At 37.2% G+C, this 27541-nt stretch overlaps 1 protein-coding gene across 2 annotated transcripts in view; it reads left to right on the top strand.

Moving 5' to 3' along the window:
* Positions 1-27541, top strand: part of Vps13 (vacuolar protein sorting 13C) — a 168880-nt gene that overhangs the window by 95798 nt on the left and 45541 nt on the right. Inside the window, exons 36-39 of one of the 2 annotated variants that reach the window (XM_083110859.1) lie at positions 462-686; positions 7316-7531; positions 10292-10339; positions 25890-26093. In XM_083110859.1, the coding sequence (XP_082966985.1) occupies positions 462-686; positions 7316-7531; positions 10292-10339; positions 25890-26093 (693 nt within the window). The remainder of the gene's footprint in view (positions 1-461; positions 687-7315; positions 7532-10291; positions 10340-25889; positions 26094-27541) is intronic. The other variant, XM_083110860.1, reaches the window with a different exon arrangement.

The raw sequence follows: 27541 nt of genomic DNA on the forward strand, positions 1-27541 counted from the left end.
AATGTTTCTGCAGTGATAGACATACCTTTATCTTCTCAGTATTATTACAACTTAAGCACTTCATCTCAAGCAAAATATCTCTTAAGCAATATCTACAGACTTAACAATCAATTAACATTGAGACAATTTTAATTTTATGAAACCTAATGTAAGGAAGAAGAAATCATCACTTATCAAGTTATCCCCTGCATAAATTGAAAATACTATGCATGTTCATGTGGAGCATGCCAAGAAGATGTAGAACATATTTGTCCAATGTTCAGAAAATAAAAAAGAATGACAAAATTTCATAAAAACGTTAATCATATTAAAAGATCAGTCTCATCTCCATGTGGGTAAAAAAAAATAACAAACAATAATGCTTTTTTAAATGTAAATCTGAGGTTCTACTGTAGTAGTACGCTTAGTTTTAAAATGCTCCAGTTGAAAGCATAATGAGATTATGTGATTGTTACTTCCAGGCTGTCGGAGAGCTAGAGCAGATCTACTTTGAGAACACCCGACGCCACACCATGTCCAGCTCTTGCTACAATGTTCATCTTCGGCCGACTGTTATACTGAAGAACCTACTTCCTGTCGATCTGGTGATTTGCGTGCAAGGCCTTCCCGTGCAGAAGTCCTTGAAGGCTGGTGATATGATGCAGATTCCAACGGCAGAACCGGGGTCTTCCAGCATCATCATTAGGGTGAGTGATGTATTTCATAAGATTTTGGCTTTTAATCATTTTTAATATTATTGTTATCTAAGCAGAGGAACATACGTGAAATAAAATATTGAGGTGAGGTGCCTTAGTGGCTGAATTTGTTGAGTGGTTGACTGACAAGCTCATCACTGAAGGTTCCAGGTTCGATTCCGAACCTTGATGTGTATATGAGGTTGTCTACCTGTCTGGAAATCCTGGAAAAGACAGAGAATTTACTTTTTCTGGAAAAGTTATGGAAATGCCAGTGTAATTTACAGTGTTTCTGGAAAATTCAACATTTTTGTAGTAATGCACTAAATATATGTTTTTGAACAAAGACAAGTTAGAGCAACCAAGTAATTTTAAATTTGTTAGGGACAAAGAATACTTCAGTTTGATTTACTGATTAATTCTAGTTACAGTAGAAATTGTATACATATTAAATACTGTTGGCAAAGGTGTCACGTTTTGAACTATGTATAATTTACCACTTCCTTCTTGCAATTTTTGGGCTGTGTTTGTATTATTAGGAGTAATACATATGGGTCATTCCACATCAGATTGACCAGGGCCTCCAGGTCATTGTTATTTGATTTGGATGAAATTTGGCATGAAGGTTCAATCATGTCTGAAGGCTTGTATTCCAAATATTAGGTTCCTTCGAGGAATAGTTTTGGAGTTATAGTCTGTGGAAGAATGTAGTGCGTAATAGAAAATGTGATCCAAATATGAGAAATGAGCCTCAGAGCTCTTTTCAGGACTCAATAACTTTGGAGCTATTGATCACAGCCTAGTGATATTTACACACCAAACAAACCGCTCACTAAGGAACACGTTAATTGCATCAAAATACCCTCAGCTTGTTAACGTTAGCAAATAAAATACCCCAAAATATGCCTTAAAAAGCCTTACGTATCAAAAAATGCATATTTTGTGTGCCTGCTGTTACAACTGTAATCCAACCAGGAAGGTTGCAATAATTTTTCTAGTAACCCTGATGTGAGCTCAGTATGCACACATTATGTCGTCTCCATATATATCATCCAATCCATATTATATGTTGTTGAATATACAAGAAATTGAAAAATCACAGGAAAATGGTGGATTTTTGAAATGGTGTGGCACAAAAGAGAGACGAGAGATCCAAGCCAAGTTGCATACAATACATAATTAGACCTTCCTCTAATGTGTGTCAAAATTTCAACTTGTTATTGCAAGGCACTAGTGCACAGTAAAGGTAGACCCTTAAACGTCCAGCTCGTTTTCAGTGGGAAGTTTAAAATTGCGCAAGGTTTTAAATGAAGATTTATATCTCTGTAACTACGAATGTTATAGTTACAAATTGTAGCTTGTTTCTTTCACTACAGTATCAGCTACATGCCTATTGTTGAAAAGATCCAATTTGCACTTACCAAATAGAAGAACAAGAAGATGAAAGTTAATGATCTTATTTTTTCTTTACAAAATTTCAATTCCGTCGGGCCCCCATGTAGACAACGACAGGACGTGAGAGTTCAAAACAGTTCCCTGCGCATTGCCTAATATGTGTTTCATTCTCGTGGCAAGAATTGTGCACTTACTGATGACACTTTCGTAGAGAAATATTTTCTAATATAAAAGCCATGATTTTTAAAGGGAAATTCAAAATTCCAAAAATTGTTATCTCTGAAACTATGAATCCTAGAGTTAAAACTTATATCTAGTTTTCTTTCGTACACTAGACAATATGCCCATGGTTGAATAAACTTAATTTTAATTTATCAAGTGGAAGAAGAAGAAAGTTAAATAAAACAATATTTTTACGAAATTTAATTTTCATCAGGCCCCCACGTAGGCAACGCTGGAACGTGATGGTTTAAAATGGAACCTGCATATTGCCGGATATGTGTTTCATTCTCGTGGCAAGAATTGCGGACTTGCTTCTGATACTTTCGGAGAAAAATATATTTTTTAATGTAAAAGCAGTGAATGTTTTTCAGGGCAAATATCACCCACTCCCCCCCCCCCAAATATATTCAGAATCAAATTGAACTTTACAAAATACTGATAGGATGCTTAAGGCTCTCTGTGTAGCACTCAAGACATGTATCTCTTAACATTGCCTGAATCGCAGTATGCTCCAAAAGTCGAAGAAACCAAATGTGACGTATTTCATCTCAGCGTTTATTGTTTAAAATCGTGTATTGGAACAGATGACCACTTTTCTGTAACAACCACAAAATTGGGCTTTAACCTCGCAAAAAATCACTACAAAGAAAATATACTATTATTTACAGTCCTATAGACATACATTAACAGGGTGAAGTGAAAATCATAGGACACCCTTTCATTTCAGAAAAGGAATGGATAATTAAATATTCGAGTACCACAGATAAAAAGGCATGATGGGACCTACCTTCCAAGATAGAACTACAACATAGCCACCATATTGAAATCTGCTATCTTATATATATTGGATTTGATTTTTTTTTTTCAATTGGAAAGGATACATATCATATGTGACTCTCATATGATATATCAAATCGGGCCATTTTTTTTCACCACAGAATTTCATTTCCTGCAATTAGATTTGTTTTGCCATATGTGGTGTGGTACGAGAGTTATTAGCTCAAAATTTTGAAACTACTACATCCAAGTGACCACATGATGTGCTACTATTTTGTGTGTTCAGTATGTTACCCATTATGCTCGTTGAAGGCACTTTGCCTAGTCGTTATGCACCAAAACATCTGGAGAAATGAATTATGTTGTTGGCCTCCAGGATTCCTTGCTGCAGGTGGACCTCGCGGCACCCATATTCATCCTAAATGCACAGTGCTAGCTGGAGACAGTCTTCTCTTCAATTCTTAGCAAAGATGGCAGTTTTCCCTGTTATTTCCAACATAATGAAGTTCCATCATAGTATAGAGCAAATGTTCGTCAATGTGCCAATATGAATTACCTGGTCATTGGATTGGTTGGCATTGTCCAGAGGAATGGACATCCAGATCACCCGACCTAACCCCCTACTTTCTAACTGTGGAACATCTGAAATCTGAAAATCCGCGACAAAGATCACTTGCAGGAACGCACCCTGGAGACCTGGAACATAATATTTTCAGATATTCTTGTGCGGTTGCATAACGAGTGCATTATGCTCTGTGCTTAGCCACACAAGCAGTAGCGTACTGAACACATCACATAGATGCATAACACATGGTCCTTTGGAGGAATACTGCTGACATTTTCAACAACAGAAGGAATTAGCGATCAGTTGAATCCTATTCGACTGACATCAGACATATTCATGCCACTAGACACTGATTGCTCCTAGCGAGATGAAAAAAATAATAACGTTTAGTGGATTGCAGAAATGAATTTCTGAGGAAGAAAAATCCTTGCCTGATTTGTACATCATAATGACAACCTTCTCCTTTGAAAAGAACTAATATGAACCCAAGAGGGTGGATTTCAGTACGGTGGCTATGTTGGAGTTCTATCTTGGAAGGTAGGTCCCATCATGGCTTTTTATCTGTGGTACTCGGATATTTAATAACTCATTCCTTTTCTGAAATGAAAGGGGGTCCTATGATTTTCACTTCACCCTGTTAATGTATGTCTAAATGGAATGACCCTATATTAATTATAATTGTGTATTATTTATGCTATAATTGTTACACTTTAAAGAGAAATAATTCTTTGTTAACCATTAGTCAATATGTAGCAAGTATTATGTGAAAGCTCTGATACCCTTTTGAACTGCCAATTTCTGTTCAGTTTACCCTGTTTGTATTACTTTTAACAAGTGAAGTGATATTCTAAAACAAACTTGGTTGAATGGGATTCTAAGAGTGGTGTTAGCAAAAAATATAGTGACCTTCTTACGTACATACATATTTAAATACATTAATTGCTCTAATGCCGTGATTTGGAAAATTTTGATTCTTGGTCTGGAAAAAAAAGGGAGGAAATTTTGTTTTTACAAAGTTGTAGACACCCTGTATGTACCATTGCCAGTTCTGTTGTAGCAAGTGTTTTATTTAGGACTGAGCCAATACTCTTACTTGAAAGTTGTAATTGTTCAAAGTAGTTGAGAATATTTAAAAATTTTAATGTGTATAATTTCTCCTGCTACTATATCATAGCAATTTAACAGATATAAAATATTCTAACTTTAAAATATTAATAATTGCACGAAGGTAATAATTTAATCACAAAATCCACTTCTTCCCACAATGCTGCTACAAAAATAATGAAAACTATGTACTTTACATAATTCCCTGTACATTTAAAGAAGAAAGTATCACACATCATTTTCTGCAGTTATTTTCATTTGATTAATTTCAGTAGCCCCTGCCCATCCACATCGAAACTTTTTGTTATTTTGTTATCTGCTGGTAGATACGATGTGTGACAGTGGTCTAATGAAAACAAACCATTTCTTGGATATACAAGTACAGTGCGTCCATTTCGATCTGCAGCCGAGAGATCGGGAGAAACGTGGCGGGCGGCGCTGACGGAGATGCCGACATTTGAGGCCTGTAATGCCCGCTTATTTTTGTGGACATCTTGCAAAACGAGCACTAACCTGTGTTATAACACGCAAAAGTTCTGTAATTCTTCCAAGTTCCACCCTTATATACACAAATAAATACGCTTTAGAAATTATATTAAGAGCCACAGATAATACTCTGTAAAACATTTTAATCATAGTTTTGACCAGTAACGTCCTGCTTAAGTTTATATCCTTGAAAGAGTTTTGTGTCGATGGGGATCGTTTGGAGGTTTCGAATGTGCAACACTGTATCAAGATTACGCTGCAGACGAACCGTTAAAAGCTAATGGTGTTCGTGAGCTTCCTTGCAATCCGAAATCTCCTAGCTCAAGTTTTTTGTTCCTTCGCGACTACAGAGCTGTGAATATAGTGGCAGGCAGATGTAAACCAAGAGCGTGTTAATTTCGTACTGTGCGTAAGAGTGTTATTCTTGGTTACTTGCCGTTACTTGTTTGTGTTATTGCAGTGTGTATGTGTGTTGTGTCAGTCAGACGATTGGAATGCCCAGCCGCAAGGTTCACGTTAGAACAAAGAATTATTATGTATGACACTTACGTGAAAACAGACTCGTGTCGAGACGTGTGTAGGCAATTTGTACAGAAATTCCCAGGCGTTTCACCTCCACATAGAGATACGGTTAGACATCTTGTCCTTAAATTACGAGAAACTGGATCGTTAAATTTTAAAACACCTAAGCAAAAACGTCGGATTCTAACCGAAGCAAAACTCGATGAAATTAGTGCAGCGTTAGAACGTTCTCCAAACAAACCTCTACGCCGTGTTTCACAGGAGATGGGCGTGTCAAAATCATCAGCACATACAGCCACTAAGCTACTAAAATTAAAACCGTACAGAGTTTCTATAGTGCAAGAATTACGGCCCCCTGACAACGTAACTAGAGTAAATTTCTGTAATTGGGTTTTGCAGAATATTGTAGATGGTATTGTTGATCCACAGTTAATAATTTTTTCGGATGAGGCATGGTTTCACTTGCGTGGTCATGTTTGTTCACAGAACAATAGATACTGGAGCACTGAAAATCCCTGAATAATACACGAAGTTCCGTTACACGATGCAAAAATTGGTGTGTGGTGTGCTGTAAGTGCCAAAAGAATAATAGGACCTATATTTTTTGAAGACACAATAAATTCAGAGAGGTACCGCACACAAATATTCGCGCCGTTTTTTTCAGTTGTTATCAGATAATGAGAGACAATATGGGTATTTTCAACAAGATTCGGCCACAGCCCATACCGCCGCTGATTCTTTGGATGCTATAAGGGAGGTGTTTGATGACAGAATAATTTCAAGAGGTTTATGGCCTTCACGTTCGCCAGATCTTACCGTATGTGACTATTATTTGTGGGGAACTTTGAAAAATAGAGTCTACCGAAATAACCCGCATAGCATCGACGAACTGAAAGACAATATAAGGGCAGAACTAGGAAGAATTACGGAAGAAGAACTTTTGTGTGTGAATCAAAATTTCATCAAACGATGCCAGGAATGTGTGAATGTAGGTGGACATCACTTTGAACAACTCTTATAACACAGGTTAGTGCTAGTTTTGCAATATTTATATAAATGTCTGCATATGTCCATAAAAATAAGCGGGCATTACAGGCCGCAAATGTCGGCACCTCCGTCAGCGCCGCCCGCCACGTTTCTCCCGATCTCTCGGCTGCAGATCGAAATGGACGCACGGTACATTTTGTGTATAAATATTAGTTCTTGTAGTTTCATATCAGTTTTTGTACAATTTGGACACGTGTCATTGCTCGAATCACGAAATTTTAATCTCTCATGTAGTTAGTTCAGTTGAATTGGTTCCCTCAATTGTAGGGAGATGGCACTGGTGTGTACTTGTCCAAGAGTGTCCAACAACAATGGAGAGTCATAACATACTTGGACTGGACTCCATAAACTAAAAGAAATTGTGGGGAGGCCACAGGTTTGCTTTGTAACTCATAGATAGAGTGCTGACAAAGAATGCCAATGATTCAAATTCAACCCCTGGGTGAGCCACAGTTTCCACGTAACTTTTCAAAAGGTTAGAAAGAGAAGTTGTAGTAATATATAATGTCTTTACTTTCTGTAGATGCCAAGTTACTTGGAGAAGGAGTGGTCGTGCAAACATGAAATTCAAGCGACACCACCTGAGTTAGCTGTGTGGACTTTCGACTCTTATGACAGCATTCAGAAAGTCTCCTTGGATCTCGGTATGCACACCGTGAAAGCAAAAGGAACCATCATCATGTCCCTGTACTGTCCCTTCTGGATGGTCAACAAGACTGGACGCATGCTGTCCTACAGAGTAAGTTCACGTTATCTGTCTTCTTCTGTGATCTCATTTCATTTTCTTTGTACTTTCTAATTGTTTATTTACTCTTAGGTGCTATTGTTACAAATGTGTTTTCATTTTTTTTTTTTAATGTGATGTTTAACATGATGGTTGAAATGTATTATCTGGTGATGACCCTAAATGTTGTCCGACTTATCCTTTAGCAAGAATAATAAATAAATAAAAATAAAAAAAAAAACCACGCCAAATGAAATTCAAACCTTAGTTCTGAGCTTTCGACCCCTCTCTCAAGGTCATTGTGAGGGAAACAAAAACAAGCACTTTGGGAGGGAAAAGGAACACTAAAGGATGTTCTGTGTCCTTCGGCATTTCCTTTCCCTCAGAACCTTCCTGTCTCTTTCCCTGATGATGACCTTGGAATAAGATCGAGAGCTCTGAATTAATGTTTCAATGTTATTTATACTGTGTTTTTAACATTTCTGGCTATAAGGTAGGTTGGACATGATTATCCCAGTACATGTCATAAGAAGTTTTTTCATGCTAAATATTTGTGTTGACTTTGCTTCATTATGACAATGGGGGTTATAACTTGAAAAGAAGCAATAGGTAGAAGCAGCAATAAAAGCTAGTGGTGCAGCAAAACAAAGCAAGGACTTGCCTGTAACCCTCAAAGAGCTTTTGTCCCAGTGAATTATGCTAATCATCTTAGTGCTCCAACATCAGAATATTCAGAAAGTCCGTTCTGTTAGGTTTTTGAAAAAAAAAACACATCTTTGTCACAAATTGATCATGGTAAGAATCCTTACACTATAGGTTACTTCTCTACATACAGTAGTCACCAACATTGTTAAAACACTTGTCATATTGGGACACAAACTTGCCACCTGTATGCAGAGCCATTTCTTCAGTACTTCACACTTTTCTTACTTATATTTTTTTTTCTATACAACATTACATTCATTTATTCTATGTAAATGATGTTGTGATGTTCCTCAATATGTTCTTTTCCTCTAATGCTGGTGATAGCAGACACACTGAAGAAGTTTCATCTTGATGACATCGGAGAAACCCTGCTGGGGTTGTAAACATGAGGGCTGAAAGAGAGGTCTGTTATGACCAGACCTTCAAGAGTGGGGGAAAAATAGCAGGCGGTGGACCTTGGTCTGAACTGACCAACATTCCGTGATAGTTGCATAGATTACTTATGTATGTAATAGGGATGGGACTGATTAATCGGTACTCTGTCGGTATCGGCCGATATAGGCATATCGGTTTATCGGTAAAATTACCGATTATTTTACCGATCCGATATATCGATAAATATCTTATAATTTAATGCAAAATTCTGCCATTTTGTTGTAATTTTTATGGATAATCTCCATGCCCTACTTTCTAAAAAAGTAAATGTCTAAATATTCAACTTCTTTTGCATTGCAATCAGCTCGAAACACACATTTATTACGGAGATCAATGAAAATTTCAGGGTCTTCAAGGATCATTTCTAATTTTATATCGGATTGGTAGAATATCGGTGAACGGTAACGGTAGATTTTATATCGGTACTGTATCGGTATCGGCCAAAATTTCATATCGGCCCATCCCTAGTATGTAATCACCACCATTGATAAAGCACTTGTCATCAGTGGCAGTGATTAAGGGGGGGGGGTGCAAGGGAGGACAGTTGCTCCCATATATATATATATATATATATATATATTAAATTAGGCACACACAGGAGATGTACTATGTAGATTTTCAGCGAAAAATGCAGGCTCGACCAGGACTCGAACCCGGGTCTCTGGCAATCCGTGCCATTGCTCTACCACTGAGCTATCGGGCCGGCCTGGCTTCCCCTGCATTTTCGCTGGCGCTGTTTTACCTGTGTGAAATCATCTCTGCAAGTGCTACTACATACATACATACATGTATATATATTTGCAACTTTTGCTCCCGCACTATGCTAAACCTTATCTAACAAGGCAAAGTAAACTGTCCCCCTAGTTTTGTCACCTTTCCCCCCAAGTTTTGGAACCCATTCGCCACCACTGCTTGTTATACTTGGACGCAGGTTATAGTAGATCCTCATTGAAGATGTTTGCCACCTTCATGCAGGGCCATTTCTCTAATCCACACTTTTCAGTCCATCATCATCAGCATTGACCTGTGAGGAACCTCTTCAAGTGTATATAGAGATAAAAGTCACTCTATTCCAATTCTGGGCTGTAATGAGGATACTTACATTTTTCCCATCCAAGGTACATATTGGGCAGCAAATTTCCTCAACAAAGGTCTACAAACCCCTCTTCTCCATGTGAGAAGTACCTTATCAATGGTGGAGGCTACATACAGTAGTAGTTGCTGGTGGAAGAAGCTGTAATTACATGCTTACAATCGAACAGGGTTACTAAGTAACATTTGTTGATTCAATATGAAACATTGCTTCATATACAACCATATGACTACACTGAGCTTTACCTTTTAAAATGACACTATATTAGGCACCTACTTTACAAAACCAAGGCACATGAATTTTAGTTTATATGTTAAAAAAATACTAATTATTGCATCAGGTTACAGGCTGTTTAAGAACATACCAGATGGATTACCTTGTCTGTAATTTTACCAGTAATGCATATATCAGTCAATATTGATAATGTACTGATTAATCTGCTCCATCCCTACTTTTTTGTCTTATGCTGTTTTCCCCTTAGTGTGAAAGGTAAGACCATGTTAACTTTTACTCCTTCACTAATGTGAATTGTGCATTTGCAGAAATCACGCAGAACTGAGAAAAACGAAGCTACTGGAAGCCCTCTAAAGGTACATTCCGAAGGAAATCTTTGTTTGGTTATTTAGAAACCAGAGGTTCTGGACATAGAGAGCAAAGCATGGCTTGTTCCACACTCTGCCACCAGAGATCCACATTGTTTGCCACAAAACGCAGCTTTGTTCATTTTATTTGGCCGTAGAAGCTCTGATAAGTGAGGAACATGCATGCATGGTGTTCTCGGAAAAAAAATTTGTTAGTGGAACTAAAGGACTTTTTCCTTCCTACTAATCAGTTTACTTTCTAGCATTGTGGAACTAACGAAAACTCCTTGTTCTGGAAATTGTGTGTTGGTGTTTAGGAATGTTGTCCAAGTTAATTGCATTGTTGTGATTAATTGTTTAAATTTGGCCAACTAATCAGTACCTTGTGTTCAACTCGTGTTGTAAGTGTAGATTAGTTTTGTCCTCGTGACTAAATGTAACTTCGTTGTCTTTGTCCATTTGTGTATTTGGATTGTTTCGTGTGTGTGTGTGTGTGTGCAGTGTGTGTATGCATTGTTCCATTCGCTGGAAACAAACGGAAACTGTTTTCAGCACCTATTATTTCTGTTGAATGAGAAGAATTTTAGCCACTGTTTCTCTTTTTGATTCTGACATTTGAGAGATTTGTGACCAATCCAAGTTGGTTGAGAAATTCTGGAGACAAGATACGTGGGTTGGAGATTTAATAGTGGTGACTATTTATTTACAAATCATACAAAAGAGATACTTCTGTGAAACTTTTACAGCACTTCAATGTAGTCACCAGCATTGTGTACAACCCATTGCCAGCGATGTGGGAGTCTTAGAATAGCTGTAGCAGTGCCTGCTCTGTTGATAGTTCGAATGGATTGGTCTATTGCCTGAAGCATCTCTGGAACAGTTCAAACGTGAATACCATGAAGTGATTCCTTCATTTTAAGGATCAAATCAGACACAGGGGCTGATAGAGCACCTGCCAGTCCCATCGAGCTAACAAATCAACCACAGGTGATCATGCTCACGAGCATTGTCCTCCAAAATGATGGGAGGATTCAGCAGAAAGTGTCCCCTCTTCTTTCACAATGCAGGTCGCAGTTTATGTTCCAAAAATGAACAGTAATACTGCTCATTGAGGTACAGTATGTGTTAAGATAACACCATCACAGTCGTACACGAGAATCACCATAACTTTCACATTAGTGGGGCTCTGACTACACAAGTACACAACTTTAGACTGCCAACACTGATACTATATTCCTCTCGTCACTGCACATGCATCTAGTGTTGGAAGGAAGAGTCCATTTACTGGAAGGTAGGTTAGGTATCAAACTAATGTGTGTTATAAGCAAGAAGCATGGATTCCTTTCATGGCGAATACATTGGAACCTCGATTTTACGTTTTTCAGGGGACCAAATCCAAAAGAACTTAAGATGCGAGAAAATGTAAAATCGAGGAATATTTCATAATGTTTTGCTATATTGGGATCATCAAGATTGAATGTATAATGCAGGAAAATGTAAAACCGGGGTTCCACTGTATACAGCTGTGTTGCCACTATTAAATCTCCAACCCACGTATTTTCTGGAAGAACCAGTTAATGTGCGAATGAAACTCCATTCTGTTTAGGGAAATTCATCATGTTGACGTTCTGTCTCGAGTAGTCAATCAATTCTTCATTAATTAACTAGCGCACATTGTATAATGCTCGAAGGCCTTTCTTGTAAATTCTCAGTAGCTCCAACTTCAGTCTTCTGTGTTGATGGTGATGCTTCTTAGTGTCAACTACCTTTCTGGACTCTCAACTGAAGTTTCTGGTTTCTCAGCCTTGGGATCGGTTCTTGCATAATTTTTCTCATTGATCTGCATCATCACAATGAGGAACAAAAAATAAATGTACAAATTAGAATAATACACACATGTTTTGTCACATAAAATCTTGTATGTTTTTGCTTCTTTCATATTTGTATGACTTGTGTGTATTGGTCTGTACACATAGACAATGACTCATATCAAAGGAAAAAGCTACAATTGACTCCTAGTTTTAAATGTTCCACACTAATTGTTTTGGTGTTTCATAGCTTTGCTGATGATCAGAATTTGAGTACTCTTCTCAAGTGCTGAAAATTTTTATTCTATGATTGCATACTTGTTATGGTGGTGTTACCATGACAGTCACTATGTGAAGTATGGCATTGTCCTGCAGAAGAACCTTTAGACTTTCCCCATGGCATAATGGTAGAACTGTTGACTTGTAATCAAGATGTCCCAGGTTCAATTCCTAGTAGAGGCACATTGCATAATTGTTCAAAATCCTTAAATTCTAGATGGTTCCAATTAGCATTTCTGAGCATAAAGGGGCCATGAAAGAAAAAGATAATCTTGAGTTTTTGAAACATCACCAAGAAATTTGTAAACCAGAAACCTGAAGCTCCAGGACTGATTTTCTTTCACAAGGAAAAGGAAGGGAGAAAGATAGATGAACTGTTAAATATAGGAGAACAGCTGGGGACAGGATTCTACCAATGTACATGTGTTGGGGCTTACATGCAAGAGCAACTTAATTAGCCTTGATGTTATGTACGCATCTGCAAATCGTCTGTAAAATAATCTGCAACAGCACGACAGGATTGCTCACCAGACATCAAGAAGATCTCGACACTTTCTTCTAGTGTTAATTTCACAAGTCACCTGGAACAGGACAAGTAGGCTTCAAAGAAGAGAGCCTATACTGACAAACTTAGGTCTTGAACAGATTTAGAATTGAAGTTGCACAAGAGTGAATCATACCAACATATTTCTCTTTAAACTCTAAACCATTTTCATATATCGCATGCCCACCTTTCCATTTAAAATACTGAAGTTGAATCCAAGATGGCCACCATTGTGGTCATATACCTTATCCAGTATTGCCTCTATCATATTTGGGTCTGTTTTATACCTTCCTGTTGTACCGTCCGTACTTATGGACTACCCTGTACATCTAGCAGAAACATACAGCCTTGTTACACTTGCAGATAACAGAGGTTAATTTTCAGTGAAATTTTAAAATCAACATTGAATGTACTAACCGCTTTTGCATTTCGTAGATGAACTTGAATCCAATCTATTGTCATTAACTTTTGCTGCATGCATTTTTCTTACCTTTATTTGTGATTGTATTGCCTGCCTGTGGCATCCAATCGCAGAACATTTCATTCAGAGAAACATGTAGTTCATCCAATATTCATATATATATTTTTGAGTGTAATGGAATTGTGTCCAGTTCAACTTTGAGAGTTTATGCTTTTACAGTATGTGAAGCACATTTCCTTGGTGGAAGTACTGCATTAAGTACCAATTGTATATTCTACATTTCTTTGATGAAAGGATGTACAAGTACTGCATTGAGTACTGATCGTATATGCTATGCCTTCCCTTGATGGAGGTACTGCATTTAGTTCTGATTGTACAGTATATGCTGCACTGCACTGTACAGCGCTGCATCATTTCTGGCCACCTTGTTTGAATATGGCATTCAATTTTGTGGCTGCATTTTACACATAAACCTTAAAATCTGATTCTTGTCTGATGAAAATATGTAAATTTTCAATATGATTCTTCTGCATGTAGCATGCATATATTTTTTCAGACATTCCTTTTTACTTCTTTTTTTTGTGCAAGAGAATTTATCTTCACCAATCTATGATCTAATATTGTTATTCAGCTATAACTGCACCTTTTTCACATTTTTACTTCAATATTTTTCTTATTATCGAGAAAAATCTTGCTATTTTTTGTATATATGAATGAAAATTATGTGCTAATAACATTTACATATCTCATTAATGCTGAGTTTGTTTCTAAGTAATTAGAACTTGTTCATATTGCAATAATAATATTACTGTAGCTTACATTGAGAAATTTGATATTTCACATAAATTTATAACCTCTTGAGTGGCATTGTTACTATGAAGATGTAAGTATGGCTGTTCATTAAGCAGTTTGACCATTTTCACAGCTTGTGTTATTTTCATTGTGTAATGTTCTGTGTTTAAATACACAACTTTATTGACCTAATAACTAGCCATACACGTACACAGTGAAGGAATATTAAATACCATTGATGTACTTGGTGAATTTAGATTTTTCACATATTTCTAAAATACTATATTTTTACAGTAGGTGTTCCGTACATAAAGATAAGTCTTTTTAATGTTGTATAATGCTTGAGAAGGTGTGTTGTTCATAATAGTCATGGATCCTGCTTATATCCCCATAGAAATTTTAGATCCAAAGAGTTTCTCTGCAGATTCTTGTTTTGGACCCATAGGAGTTAAACCGAAACTTGGGTAGATCTTGGACCAACTGGATAAAAAGATAAGGTAGACTTTTCTCCTTTGCTACTCTAGGTTTTTCAGTGTTTCAGGAAATGGTGAATAAACTACTTGAGATGAATATTACAGTCCCATGCGAATTAATCGGAACAAGATATTTTTATGCATGATAGAGTCTCAAATTTGACTATGGTTTCATGATGATGAATCTATGACAAATCGTGTAATACAAATTATATAACAGAAAGAAGAACATACAGTCAACTCTCGATTCTACGACCCCGGGTATAACGACCCTCTCGAAGTAACGACCCTTTTCCCAGGAACTGTGAAAAATTTAGAAAAAAAGTTGAAAAATTGAAGGAAATCGGCCGAAAAATGCGTTGTTTTTTCCTCCACTCATTCCCTTTACAAGCGCTGTACCACTCACAATTAGGTCTGAACTAAAAATAGACACCACCACACCATGCTTGAGTGATATCCAATAGCACTTGACCTCTACCCTCCCCTCCCTCAAGTGCACCAATGTTACCCCGCACCCGACTGCTGCTACGCAACGCGCCAGGCTTGTTTTGCCACGCTTGCTCTTGGATACGCGAGAAGAGAAGATCGATTGTGCTTGGATGTTAATTTAAATCAACTTGACTTGTTTCCTTGTCCTAAGAGCTGCTGAAAACTCGCGGGGGAGGGTGGGAGCAGCCCGAAATGACTGCTGGACTTGCAGTCTTTGCCAATGTGTATGGCAGGTCAAGCTCTTTCATCGATAAATACACCACCTTGAGAGATAAGATCGCAGGAATGTTCGAAAATACAGATGCGTGGTGCCTGGAAGTCTGGCCCATCTGTCCAGCTCTGACCTAGAGTTCAGCAGGTTCCCGTGACTGAGCAACTCTCGGCCTTGTAGCCGACAACTTCCGGTAACCGCTTTCATTCAAAACGTGTTCTTTGTTCCCTGCAACACTTCATAAAAAAGCGAAACTGTTAGAGATAATCAAAACCACATAGGTGAACTAAAGATCGTCAACCCGCTTAATGCATTGTCATCCAGGTTTCCACAAAAGTTTACTTCGATCTTACGTGCATCATAACTCCCGTTTCCCACTTCATACGTTTTCCTAATTATAAGGGGGATTGTTTTTTATATTGTGGGTTTTGCTTACTTCGTTTATATTACGTTGCTTTAAAGTTGGTTTTACAAAAGATTAACTTTAAATATATAATATATCAAAAGCAGCAAAAACAAAAGAGAAACATGCTTTACGCGGCCACACGCAGACCCTATTCCACGTGTGGTGTTCCGTATAGTAACAGATATCCCCTGAGATATCTGTTAAGCAACAGACGAACTTTAGCCTAACTTTAATAATCGGTAACTAGAGGAGGGCTTAATAGGCTTATGATTCACTAAAATGATAGAAGGTCAGACACCTTTAAATGACATATTTATTCATTGAAAAGAACATCACTTATGGCATAGCTGCCACCAAACATGAGCACTTCACTGTACAAGACACAAAAAAGATATACAAAAGATTTTGTACTTACATATCAGCCGTTTTCACACTATATCAATCATACCTGGGGCCTTACACACGCTATTTCACTCTTTATCGCCACATCCCGACACATGGACAAATTTGTGTTACACCACACTAAAAAATTAATATTATGTGCTTCCTTGGTGTAACAAAGGCTTTGGGGGGTGATAAATGAGTTTTCCTGGCTTTTCTTGGATGGATGGCTAAGAACAACTTGGATATTCTTTGATATCCTATGAATGCTTCTATGGCGTCAGTTCTGCCGACCATGTGGTCTGGATTTCCACATGGATGAGGGACACAAAACTCGCTATTTTGCTGAATTTTCACTGGGATCCTTAAATGCACTTGTGGACACAATATCCCACTTGGTCACACACACTTAGGCCTGTGTTTACTGTAACAGGACCTTAGATCCCTTTTCCCTTTATGTATCCTTTGTTGCTGGCACAGGTGGCCATTCTCACACTGGATTTTACCAGCAACTTCCAAGCTGACCTGCTCTCAGGTGGGTCTGTAATACAAGTGAGCTTGACTAGCAAGCTCAGAACACAATAGGCCATCTGAAAGTCTCCTCTGTGACGTCACAGCCTTGACGGCTTCTCATTGGCCAGCTGGAGTCCTTTGAGATCTTTCCTTGTCTTTGGGAGAGTTGCCACTTTCTCCCACCAGATGGCAGAGTTATCAATTGCTTAAAAAGCATAAACAAAAGTGTTTTTTCAGCTTTTCTGGCTTAGTTATGCCAGATAATTGCAAATGAGTTTACTTTTAATAAATTAGGCATTATTTTACCTATGGGTGAGTGTTATCTCTGATTTTCAGTAAAGAATAAAAGATTTAGTAAACATGTGATTTGGAGCACACGGTTTTTGTTCTCCATGGTGGCTGCTGTTAGCCTAACAATGGTTTGTTCTTTATAAATAAAGCATTTCTACCCCTCCCATGAGTGACAACTGGTTGGTAAACATGACCCATGATTCTAATTGGGGGTGGGGGGTACAAGTTTCTGGGAAAATAGCTCTCACAAGCTTTCCCTGATGCCAACCTAATGGCCCTTGTACTTAGGTTGGCCTGTGGTTATTTGTGTGTGGGCATGTATGCCCAATGCTGATTGGTCATATAATTGTGTCAATGTCGTAATATCTGCCAAAAAAGTGTTCCGTTGGCTGACTGACTTCTCCCTCTTTTCCTGCAGGCAAACGTAGGGGGGGGGGGGGGGATGCAGATTGTTTCAGCCACGATTTTCTTGCTGATGCGGGCTGATTACAGGCGAGGGTGGAAAAGGAACCACCCCTCTTCCTTTCCTTTACTAAAATGGGGAAACCAGTTCCGGATATATTCTTGAAAACTAACAAAAACCATAGAACAAGTAAAAAAAAAGTGACCCTTCCCCCTTTCCCCAGCTCATTCTCCGCCACTGGTGTGCACGGCAATGTTGATAATTGCAGATTTCAGTTTTTTTTATTTATTTATTATTATTATTACTTTTTAATGCTGTTGTCTGCATAGGAAATATTGCCCGTATTATTGTCTGTTGCATGGTAAAACGTAAAGCAAGGGTCATTTCTTTCTTCTTTACACTGCTGTTAAAAGTTCAGTCTTTGACAGTTGCGTTATCTTTAAAATGCTGGGACTTTTCTCTTCCGCCACCTGTTGCTCGAACTTCCAGCTGGTCTCCTTGTTTTTACAATGCAGCTGGCGCCAGTGTTTAGTCTAGCGTCTGCAAAGCTCTTGCTTGCGGATAACAGTGATGACTCATCCAGCATGAAGGAAAAAGTCATTGTTTTGAATCTCGCAAAGCTGTTTTGATTTGACGATAACGACATTGGATCTCCAGAAAAGAAAACAAGAGTTAAAATAACTTCATGTTCTGCGCCTTCTGATAAGCAAATCTGTAAATTTAATTTGCATCCCCTTTTCTTCAGAACCATTCATGTGGAGGGGAAAAAAAGGTGTGTTCAATGTAGGAATGGTCGCTGAGACTGATTAAAAAGACATTATTCAAGGGGAAAACGTTTGGAGGGGTGGGTGTTTGACATCGAGAATACTCCTAAATCCAACATTAAATTGTCGATTAACATGAGAGTAAATAACGATCTTCCATTTTGATATGTGAAAATGTGCAGTTTCATAAAGCTTGTTTTCAGTTCATTTTATGCTGATGGGCTAATCGGGACTAAATATATAGTTTAAAGTGAAATTCAATTCCAAACCCGAATGATTATCCACTGCCACACTGTTTAATGACGTGTTTGGGTGAAAACAGATCGCAAGTTGCAAGTTTCCTTTTTCACGCTGGATTACAATGCAAGTCAAGGAAGGAGTTTGGACTGCTCCCTTGAATGGGGAAGGAGGGTGAATGAAGTTGGTTGAAGCAAAGAAAAGTGACTTTTTTTTTACGATGTATTTTACACAGCCGAACCAGAACGAAAATTACAGCCCTGTCTTTATTTTTTTTTTTTTTTGGTCTGGTACCTAGAGAGGTTGTGTTGTTTCTCCAGAGAGATCTAATCTTACCAGTTAATCTTGTAACAGACAATGCTCCAGTAAACCCGTATAAAATCCAACATTCATTCTGCCCGATTATCTCCCGACTTTTGCTGGCACCAGTGTGACTGGTGTCAAAATTCTTCGAGTTTAGCTTGCAATAAGCGAGAGATTGTTTTCCTTTCCATTGGTCTCAGTGCAAACGGGTTTCTCATGAACTAGAATTGTAAGAATTTCCTGGAAACGCAATAACTGTGCACAATTGAAACAAAGTAACATTATTTTAAATTCTCTTTTGTGAAAACATTTTCATGCTCTATTTTCCTTCTCACAACACGCATCCTGTGCATAACAGGTTGTATAACTACCAGGATAAATGGTGTTACCATCCCCTAGGCATCTTTGTGTCCGTTTGAGCTCCCTTTAAGCTGAAAATTGGTGCAAATTCCAATAACGACCCCTTCGAAATAACGACCCTTTTCCCGGAAACTGTGAAGGGTAATTGAATCGAGAGTTGACTGTATTAGCTAATGAGAAATATTACGAATATGTAATTTATTGTATCTGAATAGTGTAATTGATGAATTAGGGTATAAGTACAAAAAAAATACATAAATTGTGTAGTTATTGTCATATTTCAATTAATTCGCATGGGACTGTAGACCTCATTTCTGATTGGCCTACTTTATTTGAAATATTTTCTCAACGTTCATACATTTAATAGTGGGCGAATTCACACACACGGACAGTCAGACAGTCCCGTGCGAATTAATTGAAATATGACAATAACTACACACTTTATGTATTTTTTGTACTTATACCCTAGTTCATCAATTACACTATTCAGAAACAATAAATTACATATTCGTAATATTTCTTAATAGCTAATATGTTCTTCTTTCTGTTATATAATTTGTATTACACGGTTTGTCGTAGATTCATCATGAAACCATAGTCAAATTTGAGACACTTATCATGCATAAAAATATCTTGTTCCGATTAATTCGCACGGGACTGTAGATGTCTTTTTAAAATTTTATCTGCCTCGAAAATCTATATTTTGACTCGAAATTTGAATATAAGTTAAACTTATTATACGAGTCCACCATTTTCCAAAATGGTGAAAAAGTCAGGTTACATATAGTTTCTTTGTTGAGTGGAAACTATGGTCACCAGACCTAACACCCCTAGATTTGTGCTTAAAAGGGCATCATGTATGCACTAAGAAAATTAAGAGCATGGACCACCTCAAAGAAAGGATCAAAGGAGCCATCTCCCAATCAATCCCCTCCACACTAGCAGATGTTTACCCAAATGGGAGCTTTGAATTGAATCATGCATTCAAGCAAATGGTATGCATGTTGAACATATGCTGTCACTGTAACCATTACACATCAGCCGTGTGTATGTTTGTATGCACATATTTGTTTTCCTCTGTAACATGACTTCTGCCTCACCCTGTAGGATTCCAATCAAAACTCTGTTTTTTTTCTTCTTTTCAACACTTAAAAACTAGAATTTTATTCTAAATTACACTAATTAAGCAAATGCACGGTTTTGAAAAACCATTTTCCAAGTTTTTCTATATCTCATATGAGTCTGAAATAAGAGTTTTCAGAGAAACTATCTGGACGATTTTTTTTATTATTTATTTTCATTTACAAGGTTCTAGGGTGGATCTGTGATCCTTAGTGTACATCATTGGTAATGATATGTCAGACTATATACAACGAAACCTTCATATTTTGACAATGTTATACTTATCATTTGGACCTCGGTCTTGCTACAGGTTGATAAATCCTTGACCAGAGTTAAATGCTTTGTAAAGGTTCTAGTGCTAATACAAGTGTGTGTGTGTTCTCTTTTCCCTTCTTGGTACACAGCAATGTTAAATGAAATGGTTTTGCTTTCAGCGATGGGCATCGAATATGTCAATTGCTAGCCTCTCTAGTTTGTCTATGGATGTTAGGGTGAGTTGCCATTTCAGGCAAGTGTTGATGAACGAGTGCAGTTTTCCCGCATGTCACTACTAACATTGTTTTAGTTGCATTGAAGTAAATGCTGTTGAATATCCTTTGCTGGCAAAGATACGTTATAGGGTTGTCACTTTATCACATGATAAAACGGATGAAATAGCATAAGAAAACAGCATGGCACTTCAAAATGCAGTGTTTCATCCATTGCTCATAGACACTGTCATGGTGGAAACTGTAGGAGGATGTAAGCAGGGCTGTAGTTGAGGGTATATGGTGGTATATGCTGTATACCCTTTGTTTAACCTTACTCATTAGCATATATCTATTTATATTTATGTAATTTGGCCTTAACTCCAGTGAGCTTGGCAGAGTGGTTAGCACAAATCGGGCTATGATGACAAGGGTCCCGGGTTCGAATCCTGGCCAGGGCATCAATGTTTGTGAGTTTCCATTCATCAATTTCATCATATCACTCATCCTCATCAAATTAGCCAAATAGTGGCACAAGAAACAAAGTAAAATAAAGTAATTCAATCAATCAATCCAGTGAGCTTATTGAGATCTGCCTTTTGTTATCAAAACCAATATAGAAGTTCAACTTAACATGTCTTAAGATTTCGAAGTATCGGGTAAGCCCCATGCGAAATTCTTAACAATATTTGTTTCTCTTCCTGCAACAATTGGCGACGGACTATAAATGTTCTTGTAGTTAAACACGTCAGTTGAGGTCTGTTGTATTTCAGTTTTAAACACCGAGAGAAAATTGTTGCTATTCCTTTTCATTTTTTTCTCTTTTGTGCTTTTTCCAAGTGTTTCATTTTTAGTGTAATTAGCAGTATTATTAAAGTTATTCACAAAAGCGATATTATAGTCTGCAGCCTATAAAATACTACCGTTTAGGTTTAAAATACACATTTCATTTTTTATTTTAAAAATGCCTTCTCTCTTGTAATATACCTCTTTTATTCCAATTATGGGTATATCATTATCATCATTAGTATTTTACCATGAATTACACTTTTTTTTTTTAAAAAAAAAAAAAGAAGTTAAATGATTTCATCCATACATGCAATGGAAACATGGTTTCCGTTTAATGTTTTAGCAAAACTTTATTCTTCTGTAGAGTATTGTGCTGGTATAATGTTACCATGCATCTTCAATTTCTGCATCAACAGTGTCCACAAGAAGTGAATGACACGGTATAGTGTTGTGCTGTTGTTAATTTTTGTAGTTTTTATCAGTTTTATCTTGTTACAAAGTGATAGAAGCTGCAACTTTGTCATTGTTCCAGGTTTCTATTATGGTGTGTGTGTAGTCACTTTCCTCTATGCAATTTAATATACCATGTTGTTATACTAATCTATGTTGAGCAGAGCCCATACTAGAAGTGAGGATATTGGTTGTTAAGATCTTCATTATTATGTAGTTGTTCGTGTTGCTTTTTTGCGAGTTGTTGAAGTTAGTTTTTAAGGTTTTCTAAAATTGTTTCCTATGCTTGAATTATTACTGTGTGGATTGTGAGGTTAAAAATTGATTATATAAAACTTTTTCTGTTTTATTAAATATGATGGAAGTCATTAAATAGCAGGAATTTTATTCTAAACTTCATGGAGATTTATGTACTGAAAATTTGTATTTCGGAACTCAAAATGGTTCCTTAGCAACACCAAGGGGTCGTGACGATCAAGTAGTTTTCACCTGTACAGTAGCTCATATAACATGGCCTCTCGACTGTTGACTTGCATCGCAGAAGAGCAACAAAGTGTTATTCATTTCTGGATGTAGAAAGTGAAACCTGAAATTACAGCAGAATGATGGTTTAGTACGGAGACAATTATGTAAGTCAGGGGAGAGTGTATGAATGGGTGGAATGATCCATTTTTAAAAACTGAAGATGGATTGTCAGTGATGAACACCAGAGTGGGAGGCCAGTGTGTGTGGCAATTGAGGCAGTGAAACAGCAACTTGACCAGCGAATACCTTAATTTAGTACACTCTCCCCCTGACTTAAAGAATTGTCTCCGTATTGATCCTTCTTTCTGCTGTAGATTTCAGAAGGTTTCACTCCCTCTGACCACAAAAAATGAATAACACTTCCTTGCTCTTCTGCAGTGCAAGTCAAGGGTGGAGCGGTCATGTTGTATGAGCTACTGCACAGGTGCATACTGCTCGATCGTCACGACACCTTTATGGCATGTTGCTAAGGAACCATTTTGAGTCCCGAAATACAAACTTTCATTGTGCATAAATCTCCATGAAGTTTAGAATAAAATTCCTGTTATTTATTGTCTTACCCTCAGATTTTGAGAATTTATAAATGCAGTGAATTTTGTATAAACTTTATCCACACATCTATTTGTTGACATATTATCAAATTTTGTTGCATTTGATCTTGTGGAAGCAACCACCAATGTTCAAAGCATGACAAATATTTTGAACGACTACAACAAACTTTCCAAAGTGTGTAGACGACGATGCAAGGCAAACAACTTTTTGTGCTGCATTGCCGCATATATACAGGACAGAAAATGGCATTATTTTTTTCGAGCATGTAAAATAACAAGGCCTCATTGAAAAAAACATTACTGAAGAAAAGTTGTTCACCTCTGTGACTTCTACACACACTGAGAGTTGTACAACCAGCACAAGCCCCTGGTGTTTATAGCATAGGTACATGTTCCTGGTTAACAAATACACTCTGTAAAAAAAAAATAGCATCACTTCATTATTTTTGGTCGTCAGCATTTCGCTCGTCAATTATCAGTTGTTTTATTGATTTAATTCGGCTTGTCGATTTGTTTTCCTAACAATTATATAAAACACTATATCTGTACAATATATTTTTATTATTTAGGTCATAGTTACGTACATAATGCGCTTGACAGAACTAATATCAAAATTATTGCAAACATAGCTTGTGGAACGTTTTCGCACAAAGACAATTTTTACAAGTAAAAAGATTGAACAAAGGTTTTAAATGCATCATGATATGTTAATTTGAAATGATAGTAAGTAAATACATTGACTAGTACTTAGTGTGGCCACCCCTGGCATTCCTAAGTGCTTCCAACCTACGAGGCATGCTATGAATTAGATTTTGACAATATTCGACCTCAATTTCATTCCAAACATGTACAATTGCTGCCATAAGTTCCTCTTTTGACCTGTACGTCTGATTACCAAGTTTTTTGCACATCATAGCCCACATGTTTTCTATAGGATTCATGTCTGGAGAGTTTTGTGACCACCAAAGTCTTTCAATATTCATATCATGAAACCAGTTATTCACCACCTGAACACAGTGACAGGTTTCATTATCGTCTTGAAAAATAAAGTAGTCCAAATTCTGTCCAGAAAAATGATGTCCTGCAGTTTGTAGAACTTTCCGATTCAGGATTTCCAGATATTGATCAGCCTTAACGGTCCATGTGCAATTATGCATCATGCCAATCCCTTTTGCAGAGAAACATGCCCAAATCATTACACTGCCACAAAAGTTTTGAGTTTCTAAACTACAAGATTTTGCAAGTTCTTCTCCCTTCCGCATCCACAGTTTAACTGAGCTGTCATTCCCCAGCAATTTAAATCGTTTTTCTTCAGAAAATATCACATGTTCCCAATCTGCATCATTCCATGCGCCATAACGTGTGACAAACTCACGTCTAGCTTTTGCATGTGCGTCAGTAAGTCTGGGTTTTTTACGTGGGACGTGTTTAGAAACACCCTGTTTCTTTAGTCGGGATACTACAGTAGCATGAGTAAGATTAACTCCCACCTTATTTTGAAGTTTATGTGCAATTTGGCGTGAACTCATTCATCTGTTCTTCAGTGCCATGTCCTTTATCATACGATCCAGTCAAGGTGATGTCTTTTTCTTTCTGCCACAGTGACTTCTCAGTGATGATTTTCCATGTTCTTGTTACTTTTGCAGGCAGCGGCTAACTGTGGATTGATGCATTTGAAGTTGTCGACCAATTTCTCTCTGAGAATGACCATCGATATGCAAAGCAAGAACCATTCCTTGCTTGCGTGGTGAAATGTCACATTTTCTGCCCATTGTTTTCGAAAAAACATGCTCAAATACGCTACACAGCACCAGAACACTTCACAAATATGATAACGTATACAAACTGTCAATAATGAACATGTAGTTGCAACATAAAACACGTCACAAGTTGCACTACTAACAATCGTTTTACAGATTCCTGACAATTGATTACAAAGCCTTGCAGCAGTAACTGACTGCAACACCCTCTAGCGGACACTCCAAACACTAAATCAACATAAGAATAACACCACACTACGCAGTGAATCCAGACCAATACTTCAATCAACTGATTTCAAGTTGTGCAGGAAAGATGCATGCATGCGAAACTCAAAATTGTCAACATCCGTAATAAGAATACAGTGATGCTAATTTTTTTTTACAGAGTGTAGAAGAAAAATAACATTCATGAGGTAATGCTGTACAGTTTATCATCAGTTTCTGTTTATAATAGAGATTCTTTTAAGCAACCTTGCAAACTGATCTTTTTCATAGATGATGTTTAGGAGCATATTCATTCTTTAAACAGTGCAAACTGTTTTGTGTGCCTGGAAATAGGCAAACAAAGAGTAGGTAATGTATGGAAGTAGTTTTGAAACCACGATATGCTATGGTTCAAATTATCTAGTTGATTTACTATTTCTGTTTTAATAAGAACGTGTGTCAGAATGTTTGCCAAATTTGTCTGAATATTGATATATTAAATTACTGTGCTTGTTGACTAGCATAGATGTTTTACTTCACCAGTGGAACTACTTGAAAAGAAGCAGTGGATAACATTCATGTCATCCAATGAAAAGCTGCTTGGGTTGCATCATATACGTTAGAAAGCTAATAATGTTCTGCAATAATTTAGTGTTTTTATTCATTGACATTAAAACTATGAACACTGGTAAGATTATTTGCTACAATAGTTTTTAGAATACAATGCATTTTATTTAAATACTGTATTTCCTTTATGTGAAATTGTGCCAATGAACTACTGAGTATTTTCCATTGACCTATTTTACTCTTACAAATGTAACTTTTTTTATACCTAATACCATACTGGATGATGACCAACAGTAGCAAAATTCCTTCCCTTAAATAATATACAGTTCCTTCTACCTTTAGATAAAACCTAGGAATTTTTTGTGCATGGGTTTGTATACATATTGCATTGCTGTTTGTGTATTACTGTTACATGCTTCCATTAGCTTAATATTGTGCTTCTTCCACAGCAAAGCGATGAGACCACCAACGTCCTCTACCACCCAGAAGATTTCGAGGGACCCATCATGTTCTCCTTCCGAGCCAAGTCCTTCTTTGGAAAGAAAAAGGCAACTGTCAAGGTTCATGACAGTGATTGGTCGGATAAGTTCTCATTGGATGTTGCTGGCAGCTCAGGAAGTGTAACATGCAAAGGGAAACAGTTAAATTATCAGGTAAGCTACCAGAACCACAAATACAAATTTTCATTATTTTGTTTAAGAGTTCTACAGTTGTTCTTTAAAATAGGGATGAGCATTTGAAACTGGATAATTAACTGAATTCTAGATGCAATATCTGAATCTTGAATCTTTATTCTTATATCTGAATTTCTATTTTTGGTACTGATATCTGAATCTTAAATCTGATATCTTGATCACAAATTCTGGAATGGAATCTTGAATCCTTGGACTAATATCCAAATCTTATGACCCTCCTATCTCTTTATATCTCAGCTTTACATCTCAAAATCTCAACTTTGCTTTTATACTCTTCTAGAACAGAACAGTGTTTCTCAATTGCCAGCATGCAGCCTGATACAAGGCCCTAGAACCAATTAATGGGCCATGAGATATTAATTAGATCCAGTGGTTGACAACTTTGTCAATAAACCTAGATCATCAAACTATTACTCAGTATGATTATACCATAGTTTATTTATTAATATTTAATTTCAAGGGTGCATATAAATTAATGTAAAACAAGTAGAAAGGTATATGCAAGTAAATTGTTGGGATCAAGCATCAGCTTTAAAAAGTAATTTACTACGCCATGGTGTCACGAAGATTGAGAACTACTCTTCTAGACCATGCACATTTAAATTAAAAACAATTTAACAGTTTTGAAAATTTAATACATACGTACTGCAGATGAGACAGTTAACTTTTGTGGTAGATTTGTTAACATAATGTACTGCAAAGTCAAAGGTACTATACTCTATCTGGGGAATCTCTGGAGCAAGGCTGTGCATAATGGTAGAGAAGGGGAGAAAGTGAGTGGATGGAGTGAAGCAGTTCGTGTTCATGCAAACAGTTGGTAGCTGCAGTTGCTTTTCCCCCTCCATGCATTCCTGTTCCCTCGCACGTGTTCATTGCTAGACCTCTCGAGTCTCTACTTGCACAGAGATTTCCGGGACAGAGTATAGGAGTGCTTATTCCTTTCTCCCCTTCACCATTCAAGCTAATTGTATTGATTAACATGGAGAGGTGGGCCTCCCCTATGGCGCAGTGGTAGAGTCGTAGCCTTGTAATCACGGGGTCCCGGGTTCGATTCCTGGTGGAGGCACATAGTGCTTCAGATCCCACTTTAAACTGTAAGTCCAGTCCCAATTAGCCTTACTGTGCACAAAGTGGACTTAAAAACATCATCTCAATCAATCAAACATGGAGAGATAGGAAAGAGGCACCAAAATTGAAATAGAATAGATTAATGTTTGCAGATAGAGTAAAGCTATCCTTGACCTATTTCCAAGGTAGCTGCAAGAACATGTGTACCACTTCAGTGACATGAACAGGACAATTTGTTTTATACTTCACAAAATCCTTTTTACTATTTTGATTCTGTTGTAACCCTTCCACTGCACTAAGAAAATTCAGAAGACGAAACAAGGTAAATATTGTGATTT

This window comes from Lepisma saccharinum, chromosome 24, assembly GCF_977018435.1.
Source record: "Lepisma saccharinum chromosome 24, izLepSacc3.1, whole genome shotgun sequence".
Taxonomy (NCBI): Eukaryota; Metazoa; Arthropoda; class Insecta; order Zygentoma; family Lepismatidae; genus Lepisma; species Lepisma saccharinum.